Here is a 19,752-nt window from a genome sequence, read left to right as displayed (position 1 = left end):
TCATCATCATCCATTTCACAATCCATCAACATCCAAGACCCATCATCTTGTTGAACCATACCCTTATATTTAACAGCAAACCAACCAATAGGAACAAGATAATCATCCTTAAGATTATCATAAAACTTATTTAAAAGAGCAACATCACGTTCAACAACCAATTTAAACCCTTCTTCACTCCCTTGAGTTCCCGCAACTCCATGCATATAAACCTCAAGATTATGAGAAACCGACGGAAGCCCCGGTTTCTTCAAATACGGAGATTGAGTCGTGTCGATGATTAGCTCCTCGCCGACATCGGAATAATCGATTAAAGGGTAGTTTGGGACGACATCTTGGGCGTTTTTTATACGTAAGATTTTTAGGTGTTCGTATTTTGAGACTATTTTTTTGAAGTTTGTGTCTCCAACTCTAGGGCAAGCAAATAATATGGCTGTTACCATGCATGGTTTGGCGTTATTTGAAGAGTTTTTTGGTTGGTTAATTTTATTTGCGACTATATCGACTGCGTTTAGTGTTGCAAGTGCTGCGCCAAGGCTATGGCCTGTGATTGTTATGCTTATTTCTTCGTTCTTGTATTGCTCCACTAGCCTTGTAAGCTCTGTTAATACCTATATAGAGTTGAATTTAGTGTCAAAAAATAGTTCAATTAAATAAGAAATTAAGTGGAAATTATGTGGGTATATGACAATTGGCTGTTAGCTTTTTTAGTTGACTTATTTAACCAGCTGAAAATGTTGGTTGTTTTTGTTAGCTTTTAGCTAAAAAACTCAGCTGGTTGTGAAAATGTTTGGTAAATTTGAGTATTGGCTGTTATCTATTTATTAGAGAAAAAATAAGCCAACAAGCCAAATGCTTACCAAAAAAGCTAGTTGGAGCAGCTTTTTCATTTAACTTAAAAGCCAACTTTTTAGCTGCTTTAAAAGCCATTTACCAAACACTTTTTTAACTGTTTTACCAACCAACAAGCCAAAAGTCAAAAATCAACCAAAAAGCTAATCCACAAGCCATAAACCAAACACCCCTATATCGGAACTGAGAGACTATAATAATTAATAAGTATTGATGGTAATTCTATAGTGTTTGACTTTTTAAGTCAACGACTATAATTATTTACTATTTTTTCAATATTTCATTTGCATTTGGTCATTTTTTTAAGAGCAAATTAGAAAGCATGGTTGAAATTTCATAGTGAAAAATAGAAAATGGGTGAGGTTGCACTGTAGAATTACCTGAATATATTTATTTTCCTTTTTATTTTCTTATAATTTTAAATTTCACGATGGGTTTAATTTAATCTAACCTTATCTGTAAACTGATTGATAAATTTTCTTTGTCATACACACGTATACGAAGTACTTATTATTCCTCCGTTTTGTACTTCCCCCCTATATAAGGGTTTTACACAAGAATGTAAGAGACCTATATCTTTGTGTTCAAAGAAGTATTGTAACCACTAAAAAATATGTGTAAGTTAATGAGGTATGAATAAAGAAAAAAGGGGTAAAATAGACATTAATAAAGTTAGTTTTTATCAAAAATCGTAATGTAACAAGTAATTTAATTAAACGACTAAATAAGAAAAATGTAACAAGTTGATGGAACATAAGAAGTAAATAATTATCCAAATCTAGTTTATAAAGTTAACAATTGGTGTGACAATAAAATATCCAATCCGTATTGTTCAAAAAAAATATATCCAATCCGTATTCCGGAATTTCAAATTCTGTTAGAAAATTTTTTCAGCTAGTCTCATATCTTAAGCCCAACCCATTAAAGATTAATGTCTACTTATCATATTTTTAATGCTTATTTACATTATTCTTAATGCTTACTTAACGTATCCTTAATGTCTATTTTCAATATCTTAAATGTCTACTACATCATTCTTAATGCCTACTTAAAATATTTTTAAAAATATATAATGGGCCTGTTCAATTAGAAATAGTTTCTAAAAAAGATCATCTCTAATATGAATTTGTAAAACTTTTTTGAATAGAGTCAAACTTACAATTGGGCGTTAATTAACATTCTAACTCGCTCTTTATTAGTCTTTCACACGTTCTCGATTGGACCACTATCATAAATTAGTGTATGAGTTCACTTGGTAATTAATAAAATTTAACTAAAACTTATATCGTGTCCTGCATATTCTTGTCATACAATATATTGCCGTCATCTATTTCAAGTTTACTTAATTAATTATTATTTAAATAGCCAGAATTAATTAAATTTGCTGAATTCGATTTAACCAAATTTTTAAAATAAGATATAAATAAAAAAAACCAATATAAACATATAAATCGATTTTTAATCGACCCGAAACGTTTAAACAAAATCGACCTCATGACTCGGATGATCGCTTATTTGAGCTATAACCGCTCCTAACCTCGGATCATCAACCAGTCAATGATCTGTTAATGTAAATTCTAGCGCTACCTAATTAACTAGTTTAAATGTTTAATTAAAGGTTTGAGTTTGATCACTACTTTGTTTGATTACTTAGAATACAACCTTTTTTTAGAAGTTTCCGTCTTTTTAATATAATAAAGCTTTAATTTTTGACACAAATTAAAAGCTCCTTAATTCTTTACTTGTCATAAACGCTCAACAATTTTATCATAAAATACCACTACAATTAAATATCTTTTAAGTACTATTATGTGCGAGTATTAGTAATTTACGAGGTAGTACGTAGTCATCATAACACGAGTAAAATCGTTCAATTCTTTCGTAGCAATTACATCCTTTCTACATTTCTTTAAGTCCCATATCATAAGTTTGATCTAGTAATATCCATTCACATTCCCATTAGGGAAAAGGGTATGAAAGAAATTCATATTTTTCTTTTTTAAACAAAAGTACTTAAACATAAAATCCTCGGTTTTTCCTCTTCCTCTATCGAAATATATCAATTTCCTTAATATGCTAGTACATACATCATTTTCATTTTTGTTTATACATTTGTTCATTTTGATGACTACATACTTAAACAATAAATACTATTTATTAATTCGTTTTTTTACAATTTTTTGGGAATATATAAAAAAAACATAGTAAAGTGAAATCTTTTATGCATATTTTCAATATATATATATATATATATATATATATATATATATATATATATATATATATATATATATATATATATATATATATATATATATATATATATATATATATATATATATATATATATATATAATCAAATTTTATGATTATTTATAATGCACATTTGAAGATATTTAATGTAAAATTATACATTAAATAGCTTGAAAAATAAAAATATGATTAATTAGAAGTATAAGAATAAAATGCAAAGGAAAACTCAACACATATAGTCAATGAGATATGTAGTATTATTTTCTCATCAATAAAAGTTTCAAACCCTCAAATTTTGAAAAAACTTTATTTTTGAATAACGAAAAATCTTAAAAATCAAGAAGTACGCATGACCAAATTTAAGGTCAATCAATGATATCAACTCACGGCATTCAACTATAAATATATAATTAATATGATTTACCATGAAATATCAAACTATGTGCTAGCTATTAACTTGATAGAAACTTTACTATAAAAATGCATTGATTTGGGTTTAAATGTTCTGAAAATAAGTGTGGTAAGATGCAAATATTGATATACGGTGTAAGTATTAATATACGAAGAAAGTATATCATCATCATCTTAATCATTTATCTTGCTTCATAGGAACTATGATTAGGGTCTGAGGAGGGGAGGAAGATGATAGCAACTAATACCCATATAAAGAAAAAATATATATATATGATATAGATATGTAAAAACGAAAGAACCTGTTCTCTTGCACTAGTCTTTTCAAAAGGAGATGAAAGATTCTCTGTAGTATAAATAGAAAACCAGCCCTGATGCACCTCAGCTTCACCATCCTGACCATGATCATAATCACGCCCTAAAATATCACCAGCCGAAACTTGCAAAAACCGAAAATCATTCAACCACTCTAAAAACTCAACACTCCCCCTCCATGAAACCACAATATCCCTTCTACCCAACAAGCCCACAGACTCATCATCCGCCACCGCAACATACCCCATAAAATTGGTATCCTTACTCCACGCTTCCAATGACAATGACTTAAAAATAAACGCATCCGGAACTTCTATCCCTGAAGTTGCATAAAAAAATTTAGTTACTTTATATTTGTAGGGGTGACCTAGTACAAGACCCAGTTTTGAGAAGAATTGTTTCTCGGAATATCGGCTTCTACCGGCGTGTTTGGAGTATTTTTCGCGGATAAAAGTGTCGTAACTTGCTTGTGACATTTCTCCGTAGTGGATGATGGTTTGTCTTAGGTGTTTATCGAGTGGTTGGAGTAGGTTTTCCCAATGGGTTTGACCCATTAAGATTTCCCATTTATCGGCTATATAACCGTGAGTTGATGAGGTTGTGGCTGAGTGGGATGTGTTCTCTGGTCGCCATTTTGGTGGTGTTGGAACTTTCGAGAATTTCTTGCGAAACATGCGTTTGAAAAAGGGTATCATTGTCAAGGATTGTTAATTTGCTAGGCTTTTTTCTTCAAGGAGAAAAGCAATTAAAGATGAAACATTTTCTCTTATATATATATAGATCACTATATTGTATTCTTAGTATAAACATTGACATTTGATAACATATGGACCCGTCAAATTAGTCAATCGGAATGGTTTTATTTGATTTTTAGGTTAATTGTATGACCAAACTAACGGATCATAATAAATTTATTATTAATTTATTCTTATCATTATAACATAGCTAAAAAGCACACTGTAGTATTAACGATTAAAATTTAAAAAATAATTTTTTTGTTATTCGTTTAGTTATTGATAATAAATGGTGGGAATAGCGATAGAAAGTTAGTGTAATTTTGATGGAAAATTTTTTTTTACAAGCTTTATGGTCGGTCGTGCATGCTACACGAGTCATTTAATTTTCTTTACAAAATCAATTTCAATGCATTACTATTAAAAAGTGGTTGTTAGATGGTATTGGAAAATTGTTAAGAAAATTTTTTCATGATGAATATTTCATTAGCATGAGAATAACATGATATATTTCTTGAAAATTTACACTATAAATAAGTTATACTTTCTTTATTTAATACCAACAATCAAACGGACTGTACATGTCATATATAATTGTGGAATATTAACTCCACACGTAAAAGATATAATTAGTATGTTATAAATCAAAATTATGAAGGTTTCAACCCATCCTAAAAGGTGGGTTCCCTCTTTATACTGATGCAATATAAAGTTGGTTGTCGGTCTCTTTATTTTTTGAGGTTGTATCTGTTTTGGTTGGATTTATGAAATATATTCGATTTCCAAAAAAAAAAAATTTATCAAAGTACATCTTAAAAACTCATCAACTTTTTAAAAAAGCAACTCATATCATTCGGATCAAATTTAATCTCGTTCTCAAGTAAGATCAAATTTTGTCATTTTAGGTATACGGAATGGCCAGCATTATCAATTCTACAAGCTGTCAAAAATAGCAAGAAAATGTCTATTTATGTGTAGATAGACTAAGTTGAGTTTTTAATTCAAAAGGTCTCTTTCATAATCTTTTTAATGCATATTTTGTTCGTCAAAGGAATAAAAAGGCTAACAGTACAAGTTAGTAGTACAAAGCTACTCCCTTTTATTCACGGCTAAAGTTCCATATTGGTTTTACACAGATATTAAAAATTGCATTGGGGACCACTATAAATGTAAGAAATAGATGTAATTAGATAAAGTAAACCAAAAGTAAAGGTTATTTACTTACTTTAGTAAGGGGTAAAGGGTTATTTACTTACTTTAGTAAGGGTAAAATAGAAAAAAATCATTACTAAAATAGGAAATAGGCCATTAATGGTGAACTAACTTAATATAAAAATGGGACGATAGTGCTGAATTGGAGGGAGTATTGTATAATATTTGCACCAAAAGAAATAAATTACTAGCAATGAAGTACACTTTTTATCCTTTTTGGATTTGGTAGAATAATATACAAATGGTTTCCGATTTGATTATCACAAACTCTTGTGAGAGAATTAGGCCGGCCCATTACATATTTTTTAAATATTGTAACTAGGCATTAAAATGATATAAGTAAACATTTAAAATATTGAAAATTGACATTAAGAGTACGATAAGTAGGTATTAATCTTTAATGGACTAGACTTAAGATAGACAGTCTTTCAAGAGACTAGCTGCTTGATTATAATTAATATAACTAGTTCAAAGGGACAAATTAAATGAGTAATTTATTACGAAGTATAATTAATAATCTAGGAGTATAATTAATAATTTTTGTTGAACTGTTCAATTGTTTTGCTTGTAATTTGTAAGACATGGCAATTTGGAACTAACTTGGTTTGGCTTTTAGAAGTACCTTAAAGTCATGTTGTTTGGATTTCCTATATTTGCATGTACCATTGGTGCGCAATCCAAAAAATAGATTAATTAGTTTTTGAGTAGCAAATGTTTGCGGTATTAGAAGAATATGTGAGTATAGTCTCCTCTATCAAGGGGTACAGATATGGTTTGTTTATCACCTTTCTCTGAAAAAGTTCGACCTTCAAAAATATCACTTTTAGCTTACATTTAATTTTATTCTTTCACCTTCTATACCTAAAACCTAATAATTTTTTCTCATTTGACGTCTGCACATTTACAAGATGTAGGCTTGTATCGTGGCATTTTCGTAATACGACCCCGAAAACATTGCATACTTAACATGCACTTCATTGGGGTCTCAGAGGTGAAAGATAAAACCCTTGCTCATTTGACACCACATTCAGAATACCAGTTGTTTTGATAACACCAAGCTTTAGTCGTCTAAAGATTAGATAGCAAAGTGTTATTGTTATTGTAGTGTCCAAATGTGGCTCTTTTGATAAACTTGAAGAGTTGTAACAGCTTAGCTTTTTTCTTTAAAGAGGAAAGCATAGATGAATTATTTTCTCTAATGTCTATATACAAATCACCAATATACTTTTAGTATTGAATTTCCGTTTGATGTACTTTTAAATGGGTAGCATTATCATATTAGTCTGTTTTAAAGCCTACAAGCTAGTAGTATTTAGCTTGAAAATGTCAAATTATGTGTTTAGATTTTATACCTAAATAAAAAAATAATTAAAAAAAAGTTTGAAAATCGGGTCTTTTCTCAATTGGAGAGCAATATGCAAGTACCACTTTTGTATATAAGAACCTACTTAATTGGGTTTGATTCTCACCTAACCCTTCGGTCCTTTTCAGCGTTCAGCCTACCTTGTAATAATAAAAGGTATAGAATAAAATCAACTTAATTCTTATTATTAATAAAAAAAGAAATTATAATATATATTTGTTATTATACTTATTAGTTAATAAAACCAACTTATATCTAAGTAAATATACTCAAATTTTGGAATATAATAACGGATATACTCCTATTACATTTAAAATGAAAAATAAATTCATAATTAATACAACCATTAAACAAATTAAAATATCAAAAGTCTAATACATGTCATAAAAATAAGTCAAACAATTACAATAAAACTAACAACCTCAAGAGTAGTACATAAAATCATTATATTTTCTTCGGATTAGGTTATAGAATCCCAACGAACAAAAAACATCTGATGCAAATTGATTCTTTATGTAGGTAATTTAAAGAAAAATAAAGCCTTCAACCAAAACGCTAACTCAAATAGATCTTCAATACATTGATCAACACATTAATTCCATTTCAAACTTAATTAAATTAATTTAAAGTTTAAAGGTCAAAATCCCCATCATCATCATCAATTTCATAATCCATCAACAACCAAGAACCATCTAATTGTTGAACCATTCCTTTATTCTTTAAAGTCCACCAACCAATAGGTATAAGATACTCATCTTTTAAGTTATCCATAGACTTATTTACAAGTGCAATATCACGATCAACCATCAATTTAAACCCTCCTTTACTCCCTTGTGTTCCCGCAACACCATGCAAATACACTTCCATATTATGCCAATTCGAGAATGTTCCAGAACCCTTTAAGTACGGAGATTTTGTGGTGTCAATCATCAGCTCTTGGCCGACATCTGAATACCCTAGAATGGGGTAGTTTGGGACAATGTCTAACGTGTTATGAACCCTTAAAAGTTTAAGATTGTCATATTTTGAGAATATTTTTTTGAAATTTGAGTCTCCTACTCTAGGGCTAGCAAATATAATGGCAGTAACTAAGCATGATTTTGTAGGGTAATCTTTTGGTTTGTAAATGTTGTTGGCTACTATATCAACCGCATTTAGGGTTGCTAATGCTGCCCCTAAACTGTGGCCTGTTATTGTTATGCTAATCTCTTCATCTTTGTATTGTTCTACTAGACTTTTTATTTCTTCAAGTACCTGATCCAAGCCATATATAATAGATAAACGAAATTAGTTACTATTAGTCAAAGTCAAAGTTAAAGTCAATTATAAAAGTTCGAGGTGAGGGTTTTTGATGTTATATATGGAGTAGTTTGTAACAATAATTAGGGCTTTACACGTTTACCAACATACAATTTTAAACATGAATATGAGCGGGTAAATAACTGTGATTTATATTAATTGTAAATTATTGGTATGTGGTACTATATGTCATAGCCACATAGGTCCATTATTTTTAAAATTTGGTTTTTTTATTTTGATTATTATATTAGTTTTATTTTTGTCTTTTTATGGTTATTTATAAATAACTGTGATTGACTAAGATTTTCTAATGAACATATTGAATTATTATTAATAAAAAATTAGATGATAAAATTTTTACAATCGATAATTGTAAAGCTAGGGGTTTAAATCTTATTTACTTTTCATTTAAGTAAAATGTATTTAGTACTATTTATGACGAGGACATGTATTACATATAAAAAAAACTAGTTGAAATGACTCTCGTGTGAAGACTGAAAAGATGTGCATGATAAAATATAATATATTATATGTTAAAAGGTCTTAACCATCAATTTAAACTTTTGGTCTCTTAAGACTATAAGGAAATTATATAACGGTAATGAAGAAAAAAACATCCAATAAAATATATAAAATGAAATGGGTTATTTGTAGTTGAAGCAATGGCTGCGTAATGGGTCGTTGATTGCAAATCAGCATGGGTATGTATGAAATTGTTGTAGGGAAAAATTTGTGGAAAAGAAGGTGGAAAATAAAATAATCAAAAAGACATGTAAATTTAAACTATGACTTTATCTTTCATATAATAAATAATATAATGTACATTTCTTTGGAGTAAAACTAATTATTTGAAAATCATCAAGTAATTGTGTAAGCACTAACAACACTACAATATAATATATATTTTTAGTGAAATATATTTAATGATATTTAATTTAAATATTATTATTTTAAGTTTTTAATGACATATATAGTAAATTTAATGACATTTATTAGACACTTTAAAACAAGAGCCAGAAAATAACAGTATATATATATATATATATATATATATATATATATATATATATATATATATATATATATATATATATATATATATATATATATATATATATATATATATATATATATATATATATATATATATATATATATATATATATATATATATATATATATACATATATATATATATATACATATATATATATATATATACATATATATATATATATATATATATACATATATATATATATATATATATATACATATATATATATATATATATATATATATACATATATATATATATATATACATATATATATATATATACATATATATATATATATACATATATATATATATATACATATATATATATATATATATATATATATATATATATATACATATATATATATATACATATATATATATATATATACATATATATATATATACATATATATATATATATACATATATATATATATACATATATATATATATACATATATATATATATATATATATATATATATATATATATATATATATATATATATATATATATATATATATATATATCAAATAAGAATTTAAAAATAAGAAAGATGAGAAGAATTTTTATTTGATTTTATTTTATAACTATATATACAAAAAAGATACTATATTATAAAGTAAGAACATTCTAAAAATTTATGTCATAGTTACTTTTACAATTATGTATTTTTAGCTCAATCATGACCATAGATTTTTTTATTTTATTGAAATTAGAGGTGTAAAGTCTTTCTTATTTTCTCATTTTCAACACCCTTCTCATTGGATCCCCTATATATATATATATATATATATCTATATATATATATATGATAAAAGGTTTAATAAAATAACATTAGACTCCTAAAAATATCTATATTTTAATACGAATTAATAATTATTATTATTATAAATAATTATCTAACCAAAAAAACTGCCAACATATATGCATACATAAACAACAAAGATAAACATGTTAGAGTATATAATATATCTAGGGTGTCAGTCATCAGTTTAAAGCTTATCATGACTCCGTAATGTTACATACTTTAATACGTCCCATCACACACGAGAGTCCATTGGGCTAAAATTGTGGATACATCACAAACCCTCCTCATACCTAACGCTAAATATTACACTTTAAATGATAGGTGTTTGAGATTCGAACTCATGATCTTTAACCAAAAGTTTAAATTGATGGTTGAAGCCCCAAAATATGTTATACATTAAGAAGAAAGGTACCTGATTTCTTGCACTAGTCTTATTAAACGGCGACTTAGGATCTTCAGATGTATAAACTGAGTACCATCCTTGATGCACCTTTGGCTCATCATCACCATTTTTCCCAATAATACTCGAAGCCGAAACTTGAAGAAATTGTAAATCATTAACCCATTCTAAAGATTGTATTGTCCCTCTCCAAGCAATAACAATGTCTCTTCTCCCTAGCAAAGCCAACGACTCGTCCTCTGCCACCGCTACGTACCCAATAAAATTAGACTCTTTACTCCATGCCTCTCTCGAAATTGACTTAAATATAAACGCATCAGGTAAATCAATTCCTGAAGTTGCGTACAAGAATTTTGTAACGCGATATTTGTAGGGTTTTCCTAGGGAAAGACTAACTTTTGTGAAGAAATCAGTTTTTGAAAAGCGACTCCTTCCTGCATACTTGGAGAATTTAGTGCTATTAAAAGTATCATATGTGGATTGGGCAAATTCACCGTAACGAATTATGTATCGACGAAGATCTATGTCGAGTGGGTCTAAGAGACCTTCCCAATTGTTTTGGCCACTTAATATTTTCCATTTTTTGGTAAGGTGAATATGATGATGAGATTGCATTGATGCTTATTAATTAGGTAAATTTTGTTATGTTTGCTTAAATGGGTTGGTACCAATGTGTCCATTTGGTCTGTTTATATACATAGTGATGGTAATGAAGTTGACGTAACTATAGCTTTAAGTTTCACATTATTTGCTATAAAACACTATATTTGTGGGGTCTATCATGTATGTGGGATATGGCCAAATAATTGTTGCCTTGATTAGTGTGCATATTAATTAGTTTGATTTATATCAGTTTAAATTAAAAATTATAGTTTAAAATTTTTAAACTGGACTAAACCATGTATTTAGCTCTCAAATTAAATCAGACCAAACTGTTTTAGCTCTTGTTCGTTAAAGAGTTCAATTCTAGTATTTTTAAATTAATAAATTAATACAATCAAATATAATAATTTGTATGAATATTAAGGCATTAATTTATATATTAAGTATTTTTCATATGAAATTTGATTACATTTAAAAACTATAAGTTCAATGATAATAACAAAGACATTTACCATCATTTTACGTTGTATATACTTTTAATATATTTGTTTTTAGAAAAAAATGCATGTACTAGGTTGAACTTTGTTTAAAATTTATCAAGTTTGAACTTTAATTATTGTATTTGTTAGGACGACTGTTGAAACTTAGTTTTCATTCAACTGGTCCTGGACATTATTAGGGTACTTACTTACGTAGTTGCCACACATGTTGCCAACAAACGTGTGTTGCTAAGTGTATTGCTACATGTAAATCCATATCAAGAAAAAGGGTGCCACGTGTATAGCCATGTCAGAAAAGGGAGACATGTATTGTACATCCACGTCAGTAAGTGACATGATGAAAAATGAATTTAAAATTCGTCGAAGTAAACAATACTTAATGTTTAACCTAATAAGCCAAAAGTTCAACTTGTTACACATAATATTTCTATAGTTTAATTAAATATTTTTTCGTTTCAATTTTTACGTTCTTTCTTAAACAACCAAAATCTTGAAAACATGCTTGATTATTAGAACTTAATTAATTAGATTCTCTTATGGAACAAGGTTACTTATAATCTATTATGGTTTATATGTGTTGTTTTTCGCCAATTTCCAGGCAAAATTTACTTATAAATTCTCAAAAAATTAGATTTTAATAACATTAACAATCTATTTGGTTATTAATATTAAATAGTGGTAACGTAAATGATTTATAATATAATTTTTCATGAATTATATCTTGTCAATCCAATGGTAATGAAAAGTTAATCATAAAAAAAATGTATTCACAATTTTTCATTAGTATTTAATATACCAACTCTTTAAATGGTATTTACATTAAACTTATTAAGAGAATTTCCCACAAAAATCACACTAAATTTTCATTATCAGTGTCACTCTTTAACACCGACCAACAAATAAATCGTTAGTTTAATGATAAAGTTCACCATTAAACTCATTTAACCTTCATGTCGACATAAAATGAAGGTATGTATACATTGCAATTCATTATAATGAAAATAATGTAGAACTGAACAGATAATTAGTCAAGATTCCACTTAATTTATTTAGATCTTATCATAATAACATGAAAATCGTACACATTACAAATTCTTTTTCCAAATGGACCAATATTGTTGTTTACTTGTACATAAGAAGGCTTCTAATCTAGCAATACAATTAGTCAATTACGTAGCAATACATAGTCAATTACGTTGATGCATAAGTGTCCATAATACTAACAATAAGACCTTAGCTATTTGAACTTGATATTACATAATTCGATACTTTCTTCGTCACATTATAGTTGTAGATAACATGTATGAAAGAATATAGATCATGTTTAAATTGTTTAACCAAATTAATTTTTTTTATAATAGTAATTTTTTATAATTTTTAGTTCTACGTAACTTAAGATTTTACATTAGAAGTTAAATATAGCAAGTATAGTAGAACGCAATGATTAACTAACTCTGTTCTGAACACTTGCTACACAAGTATTTTTCGTAATATTCATTATTCAAGCTTATTTTGGAGAGTTTGGCAAATAGCCGATAGTTGATACATTGACTAATTTTATTGACTGGTTTGACCAGCTGATTTGAACTTGTTTTTATGAGCAGTGTGTTCAAAAACATCTTATTCATTACAATAGGTTGTTTCAACTATCTAATTTACAAAACACTTGTATTGAATGGTTTGACCACTCAACCTTCTATATATATCAAAATATGCTAAAATTGTCTCATAAGCCATTTTGTCAAACACCCGCTTTATATATTGCGACTAATACGAAAAATCAATATATAGTCAAGTGAGATTTTATTTGAATTATCTAATTGTGTAGCAAATATAATAGAACGGATAAAGTATACAGCAAAGAAAGACAAATAATATAAATTGCCACGTGGATTATGCTTAGTGATGAAAATGTTTGGAGAAAATTAAAGAAAAAGAAAAGTGAAGTTTTGCTTAAAGAAATGCTTGTACGCATCATTTATATCACTTGTAGCCACATGATAAGTCGTAATGATGCAACATCCGACCATAATTTGCACCATACCTTTTCGGCTAACTTAAAACTCCCTGTAATACCTTGTCATTACCTAAAATTGCTGAAAGACACCACAAAATACTACTCGTCAACAATCAACATTGTTATTTTGGGACGGGTTCTCATAATTTGTTTTTCGGTTATTCTTGTAGGAAGTCATCTCTTAGAGAGACGACCTTAAAATAAAAAGTCTATATTTTAATTTGTATTAACTGTACTATTTAGCTCATATAAAGTGCATCTCTCAGAAAAAAGTGTTTCTCATAATAATTTATGGTTGTTAAGTGCGGTCAAAATGAAAACTAAGATGATATTAAGGGTCATTTTGCATTTTTCATTAGTCAAATTGACAATTTTATTAAATTTAGTGGCAAAATTTTCAAATTTAAAAATAACCCCATTAACATGTGGCTCCGCGACTACTGCTATTATATAATCAGTAATATTTTAATTGAATTTATATTTCCTACATTCTTAAATCAGATGGTGTTATGGTGAAATTATTTCTATTGGACTATCCCAATGTAAATTCATCGTCTTAAAGTGATCATTAGTAGTTTAAAATTAATTTACAATCTTAAAATGATCAATTAAAAGATGAGCAAATTATACAAATTGTCTTATGGTAAGACCGTTAATACAAATGAGCTCTTTATATTATATTATTGAAGCTATTGAAATGCTGCACTGAACCCATATATGACCCTAATGAGAGGTGGACAATTCAGACTTCAGAGTATCAAGTTGTGTATGTATTGATCAATTTTGTTGTTTTAAATTCATTTATTAGCCAATCAAAGGCGTTTAGTATTGACGATCATTAAAGTAGGATGATTTTTGAGGTAGATAGCTAGGTTTGCTATTGCTCTTTAATCTTGTTTTGAAGTTCTGTTTTTCTTTTGTATGCACATAAAAAATGTGTGGGGATAACCTTTCTTATAAGATATATCTCTCAACTCTCATTCATTCTGATGCAAATTGAGAAATATGAGTTCTCTCTTTATTTTCATACTTTTGTATGAGTTTCATCCGGATTAATGAAACAACTCCCATTTTCCTAAAAAAAAGTTCATTTATTATAATTCTGATGTGTCATATTTTAGTTTGAATATAAAATAATTTAACATGGGTTAGTTAAGTCATCGTCATCATCATCATCCTAGCTACTCAGTGTATTCTGTAACTTCCATATTATGTTCAAAAATCTTCTTTACAGGCCAATATTAGGTCACATTTCTTTGAACTTGCTTGGGAATTTCCTATCACATAGCGTTGCGGTGGCTGCTCGCCACTTGAGCCAACCCCCATGTATACAATGATTAACATCTCCGTCAATCTCCCCATCCCTCTGAATGATCGATCCCAAATACTTGTACTTGGTCGTACTTTTAACAACTGCTTCATCAATGGACACCTCTGGTTCTCCTACCGGTGATGTCCCACTAAAGTCACAGCGCAAATACTCGGTCTTCGTACGACTAATGCGCAACCCTTTACCTTCTAAAGCTTCCCTCCACTCATCCAATTTATTACTAACCTCCTCTCTACTTTTCGCTACCAGCACTATGTCGTCTGCGAATAGCATGCACCATGGTACCGTATCCCAAATAGATTTAGAAATATCTTCCATAATGAAAGTAAAAATGAAAGGGCTTAGAGCCGATCCCTGATGTAGTCCAACTTTAACCGGAAAAAGGCTCTTTTATCCCCACCGGTGTTTGAATGTTAGTCGAAACTCTGTCATATATATCCCGTATAGCCTCAATGTGCACTGAAGATATACCTCTAGCCTTGAGGCTATCCCAGATGGTACGTCGTGGTATGCTATCATACACTTTCTCCAAGTCAATGAACACCATATGCAGTTCCTTCTTTCGCTCCTTATATTTCTCCATAGTCTCCTCAAAACATGAATTGCCTTAATGGTTGACCTTCCCGGTAAAAAGCCGAATTAGTTCTCTCTAATCACCGTTTACTGTCTAATTCTCCTCTCTATCACTCTTTCTCACAATTTCATTGTGTGGCTTAGACGTTTGATAGCTCTATAGTTCCCGCATACTTGCGCATCGCTTTTGTTTTTAAACAGAGGTATTAGTCAGCCAACGAATACCCTCTTCTCCTACACCCCGGTATGTTATCTAGCCTGATTGCCTTTGTTCTCCCCATCTTTTTGAGAGCTTTTCTTACTTCTTCTGTGGTAATATCACTCGTTGACCCATATTCTAGTGGTCTTTGGACGTCAAAAATTTAATTATCCGCCTCCTTTAGCCCCCTAGACTCATTGAGTAATTAAGTGAAATATTGGAGCCATCTGTTTTTGATATCGTCTTGTCTCAGGAGAACTCGTCCTCCCTCATCCTTGATGTATTTCACTGCTTTTAAGTCTTGCCGCTGCTTGGACCTATTCCTTGCCAACTTAAAAATCTGCCCATATTTTTACTAACCAGTTAGCCACTATTAAAATTTTGTTGATTTCATTGGTATATAATCAAAACATTTTTTTATTAAATAAGTTTTTTAAAGTAAATATTTTACGTGCGTAAGTAAATATTTTATTAATTAATAAAAGCACCCAAAGAGTCGATGGACTCTTTGACGGTACTATAGTTTATGAGTATGAGTTGCCGTTGTTCTTTTCTCTCCAGATTCTGATGGATACATTGAATATGATGATGATGATTTTTTTTGAATGTTAAGTTTGACACTTTAGATATTAAAATACTCACTTCAATTGTTTAGTATTTATTGTGAATCTTCACCGATTTTGTTTGGGATTGTCTCTCATTGGAGAATTTGTGTTTGGGATTTATTGTTAATCATCACCTATTTTGCGGGGGGGGGGGGGGGGGGGAGCAGTCTACCCATATGGCCCGATTCGTATACCGGATCCATTTCATCATTGATATATGTAGCCCAATTTGCTAAGTGCGTGTCATGTAAACCCAAATGAACAGAACTGATAGAGTTACTTGGACATCCTAAAGTAAGCCCGTCCGAATACCAAAAAAAAAGAAAGGATTAATCTTACCCTAATTCGTCATTGATACTGTTTTACCGTGAGATGACTTTAGTTGAGTCAGCTTAAGCTATTTAAAAAAATTTGTTTCCAGTACAATTGCGAATTCAGATTTCATTGTTTTTTTTTTTTTTTATGTTTTTTACTAATGGACTGTTTGTATGGGCCTGTCTTATGATGAGATGGTCTCATACAAGACTTGTTGTCAACCCAAATTTAAATCAAAATCTATCATTGTTTTTCTACAAAGTTACAAAAGTCTGGTCATCGAGTTATATATATCTCTATTAGGATATGTATCATTGTTCTCAGATAATCATGGGTTTGATCTAACCCTTTTATAACTCTCTATTTTCCTTAGCCCACCTAGTACTAAAAAAGTTTTATGAAATAACAAATAAGGTCTGATTCTTATCTTTGTAAAGGTACGGTATGCTTTATGTAAAACATATCTAATATTGTTAATATAAACAAAATGATTCGATAATGAGATAAATTTGTAAAGTTAAACAAAATAATTTTATAGTGTGGCCATGTTGGTTTGTGGGGTTAGTCTTTAACCCCATAGTTATTGTCAACGACTCGAACAAAATAATAGTGTTAAATCTATAAATAAAAAAAATTAATTTCAAAATTAGTTTTGATAAGTTTAGATGATAAACTCTTGAAACTTTCGGTCACAAAACTTTAGCACTTAATTCCATCAAACAACTTTCTAAAAAATGACCAATTTATTAGACAAAAGCATCCAATTGAAGCTCACAAGTTTAAGTAGTGAGAAACATGATCTATCAATTGTTTTGGTAAGTAGCAACTATCAAATTTGTTTGGGTATATAACACCTATCAATTTAACATACAAATCACCTTCATTTGATCAATGAACAATTACTATTGAGCGTGAGAGTGCAACACTTTTTTCGATACGTCCAAAAAAATATTAATAATGCAAAGATAAAAGTAGTGCATGTGCAATTTGCAAAGCATCCATTCAATCCATGCAAAATTATCACGTCAACCTCACAACTAAAACAAATAAACCTGATAATTTTTCCCTCAAAATTATGCTTTTCTAGAAAAAAAAAATAAATCCTTGAATTATCAATCATTTAGTTGTAATCAAGACCAACGGAGCAGAATTATTCTATAAACTTTAAGACCATGGTTATTTTGTATTTGATAAAGTATAAATTTTTAATTGAATTATTTTTTTTTTTGACATGGTATCAGAAGCCAACCTGGCATAATGACCACAAGTTTGAATTTCATTCTACACCCCTCATTTCAAATGAAATATTAGGCACTATGTGTGAGGAGCGCATATATTGCATCCACACTTTTAACCAAAAGGGCTATCATATGATGGGACGTGATAGAGTATATAATATATCATGAAACTTCAATCATCAACTAAGTTTTTTGTTGAGTTGATTTCTTAACATGTACTCTATTAATATTTTACAAGATTATATAAATATTAGAATGTCAGGTGTGTTTTGAACATATTTAGTAAGAAAGTGATTAATAAGTTTCAACTCAAATTAAACAAAGAGGGGGTTTATAAATGTGTCCTTATGTTTGATAAAGACATGCAAAATTGCATATGCACGCAAATGAGTACAAATGCAATTTTTGATATATTTGTCTTTGTGAAACCATTAAAATTATGTAACCCTACAATGAACCTTGCTTATCAATATTAGTAGGCAATATTGCCACCAAAATAAGAGGTCCCTTAAAGATAGGGTACATTTACATTAGAAGTAGGAAATTTATTTGCTTGGTTGGCCATGCATGTGATTTAGAGTCCTCCATAATCTCATTCAGACATCAGTTATTAGCTTTCTAGCTCAGTTCACTTTAGAGGACCACTCTTCATTTACTACTATGCAAACATTTTTTCTTTGTCTTTGTAAGCCGTTAGACACCATTAATTATGTATACTCAATGGTATCACATTTAGGCCAAAACTCTCACTATTTAGGATAAAATTGACGATATTTCTCTGGCCTTCTTTTTAATTAAAGGAAATACGGATATTGGGGTATTGATTATCCGTTATATTTCCTCACGATCTGCACCCTATTTTTAAGTGGGATATTAGGTGGATAGGGACATTTATGTTCATGATACCTCTAGACATCCATTGCGCATTCACCCTTTTATTCAATTTTGTTTTTGGAATAGATTGCATCAATTTATATATATGAACAATCTTTTATTGTCCCAACGATTCCAACCTAAAATGATGTTTTGAGTAGGGATGGCAATGGGCCGGACTCAACTCGGAATTATACATATTTTGACTTTGTTCCGAATAATAGTTGGACTTTTTTTTCAGTCCACCTCCACTCGGAGTCGGATTATGCATACTCCAAGTTTGCCCTGACTCGGACTCTCGAACTTCCAACGGAGTCGGATGTGGAGTCGGATTTTTATCAAACTTTATCGTGATATTGTACTAATGATTTTAAAGCATACAAAATTTACAAAATATATTTTTCAAATACAATGTAACAAATAAATATGTACTTTGAATTCAAGTTTAACAAGAAAAATAGTCCTACTACAACAATTTAACAAAGTTTTCTCGCATTTTGATTTGGCGTATTTTATTTCTCTTGATCTGATTTGTCGTATTTTGATTGATTAATCTAAGTAAAAATACCAAGTAGTTTTTTAAAATAGAAAATTACAATTAGTATGAGAGAGCTTGAATTAGTCACGTCTAGTGTTTTAAAGGAAACAAAATATTGGGGTAAAAGTCAAATTCAAAGTCGGATTTTCTTTAAGGTCGGAGTAGGGTCGGAGCATCGGATTTTTAATAAGGTCCAACTCCGGTCCGTCTCTAACTCGGACTCGGATCGTAAAATCGGAGTCAAA

The 19,752-nt window shown here is 29.3% G+C and overlaps 2 protein-coding genes across 2 annotated transcripts in view; both read right to left on the bottom strand.

Annotated features, from left to right (window-relative positions):
- The window catches only part of LOC130823441 (phospholipase A1-IIgamma-like), a 4,533-nt gene extending 7 nt beyond the window's left edge, over positions 1-4,526 (bottom strand). The window contains exons 1-2 of the mRNA XM_057688061.1: positions 3,819-4,526; positions 1-611 (exon numbers count right to left, since the gene is read on the bottom strand). The exon at positions 1-611 is cut by the window's left edge and continues 7 nt beyond it. Coding sequence (XP_057544044.1) covers positions 1-611; positions 3,819-4,526 — 1,319 coding nt within the window. The remainder of the gene's footprint in view (positions 612-3,818) is intronic.
- Positions 4,527-7,505: 2,979 nt separating this feature from the next.
- LOC130823941 (phospholipase A1-IIgamma) lies at positions 7,506-11,369 on the bottom strand. Its single transcript, XM_057688773.1, has 2 exons — positions 10,729-11,369; positions 7,506-8,394 (listed from the first exon to the last, which is right to left on the bottom strand). Exons 1-2 carry the CDS (start codon positions 11,329-11,331, stop codon positions 7,771-7,773), a joined length of 1,227 nt encoding a protein of 408 aa, XP_057544756.1. The 5' UTR covers positions 11,332-11,369; the 3' UTR covers positions 7,506-7,770.
- Between the last annotated feature and the right edge of the window lie 8,383 nt (positions 11,370-19,752).

Source organism: Amaranthus tricolor, chromosome 9 (assembly GCF_026212465.1).
Source record: "Amaranthus tricolor cultivar Red isolate AtriRed21 chromosome 9, ASM2621246v1, whole genome shotgun sequence".
Classification (NCBI taxonomy): Eukaryota; Viridiplantae; Streptophyta; class Magnoliopsida; order Caryophyllales; family Amaranthaceae; genus Amaranthus; species Amaranthus tricolor.
The sequence above is the reverse complement of the archived record's forward strand: the minus strand, read 5'-3'. Positions and strand labels throughout refer to the sequence as shown.

What these genes read in the sequence shown, in the direction of transcription:
- LOC130823941 (XM_057688773.1), bottom strand. Translation starts at nt 11,331, where the DNA reads ATGCAATCTCATCATCATATTCACCTTACCAAAAAATGGAAAATATTA. An exon ending in AGACTAGTGCAAGAAATCAG is followed by an intron (nt 8,395 to 10,728) that starts GTACCTTTCTTC and finishes GGCTTGGATCAG; the next exon opens with GTACTTGAAGAAATAAAAAG.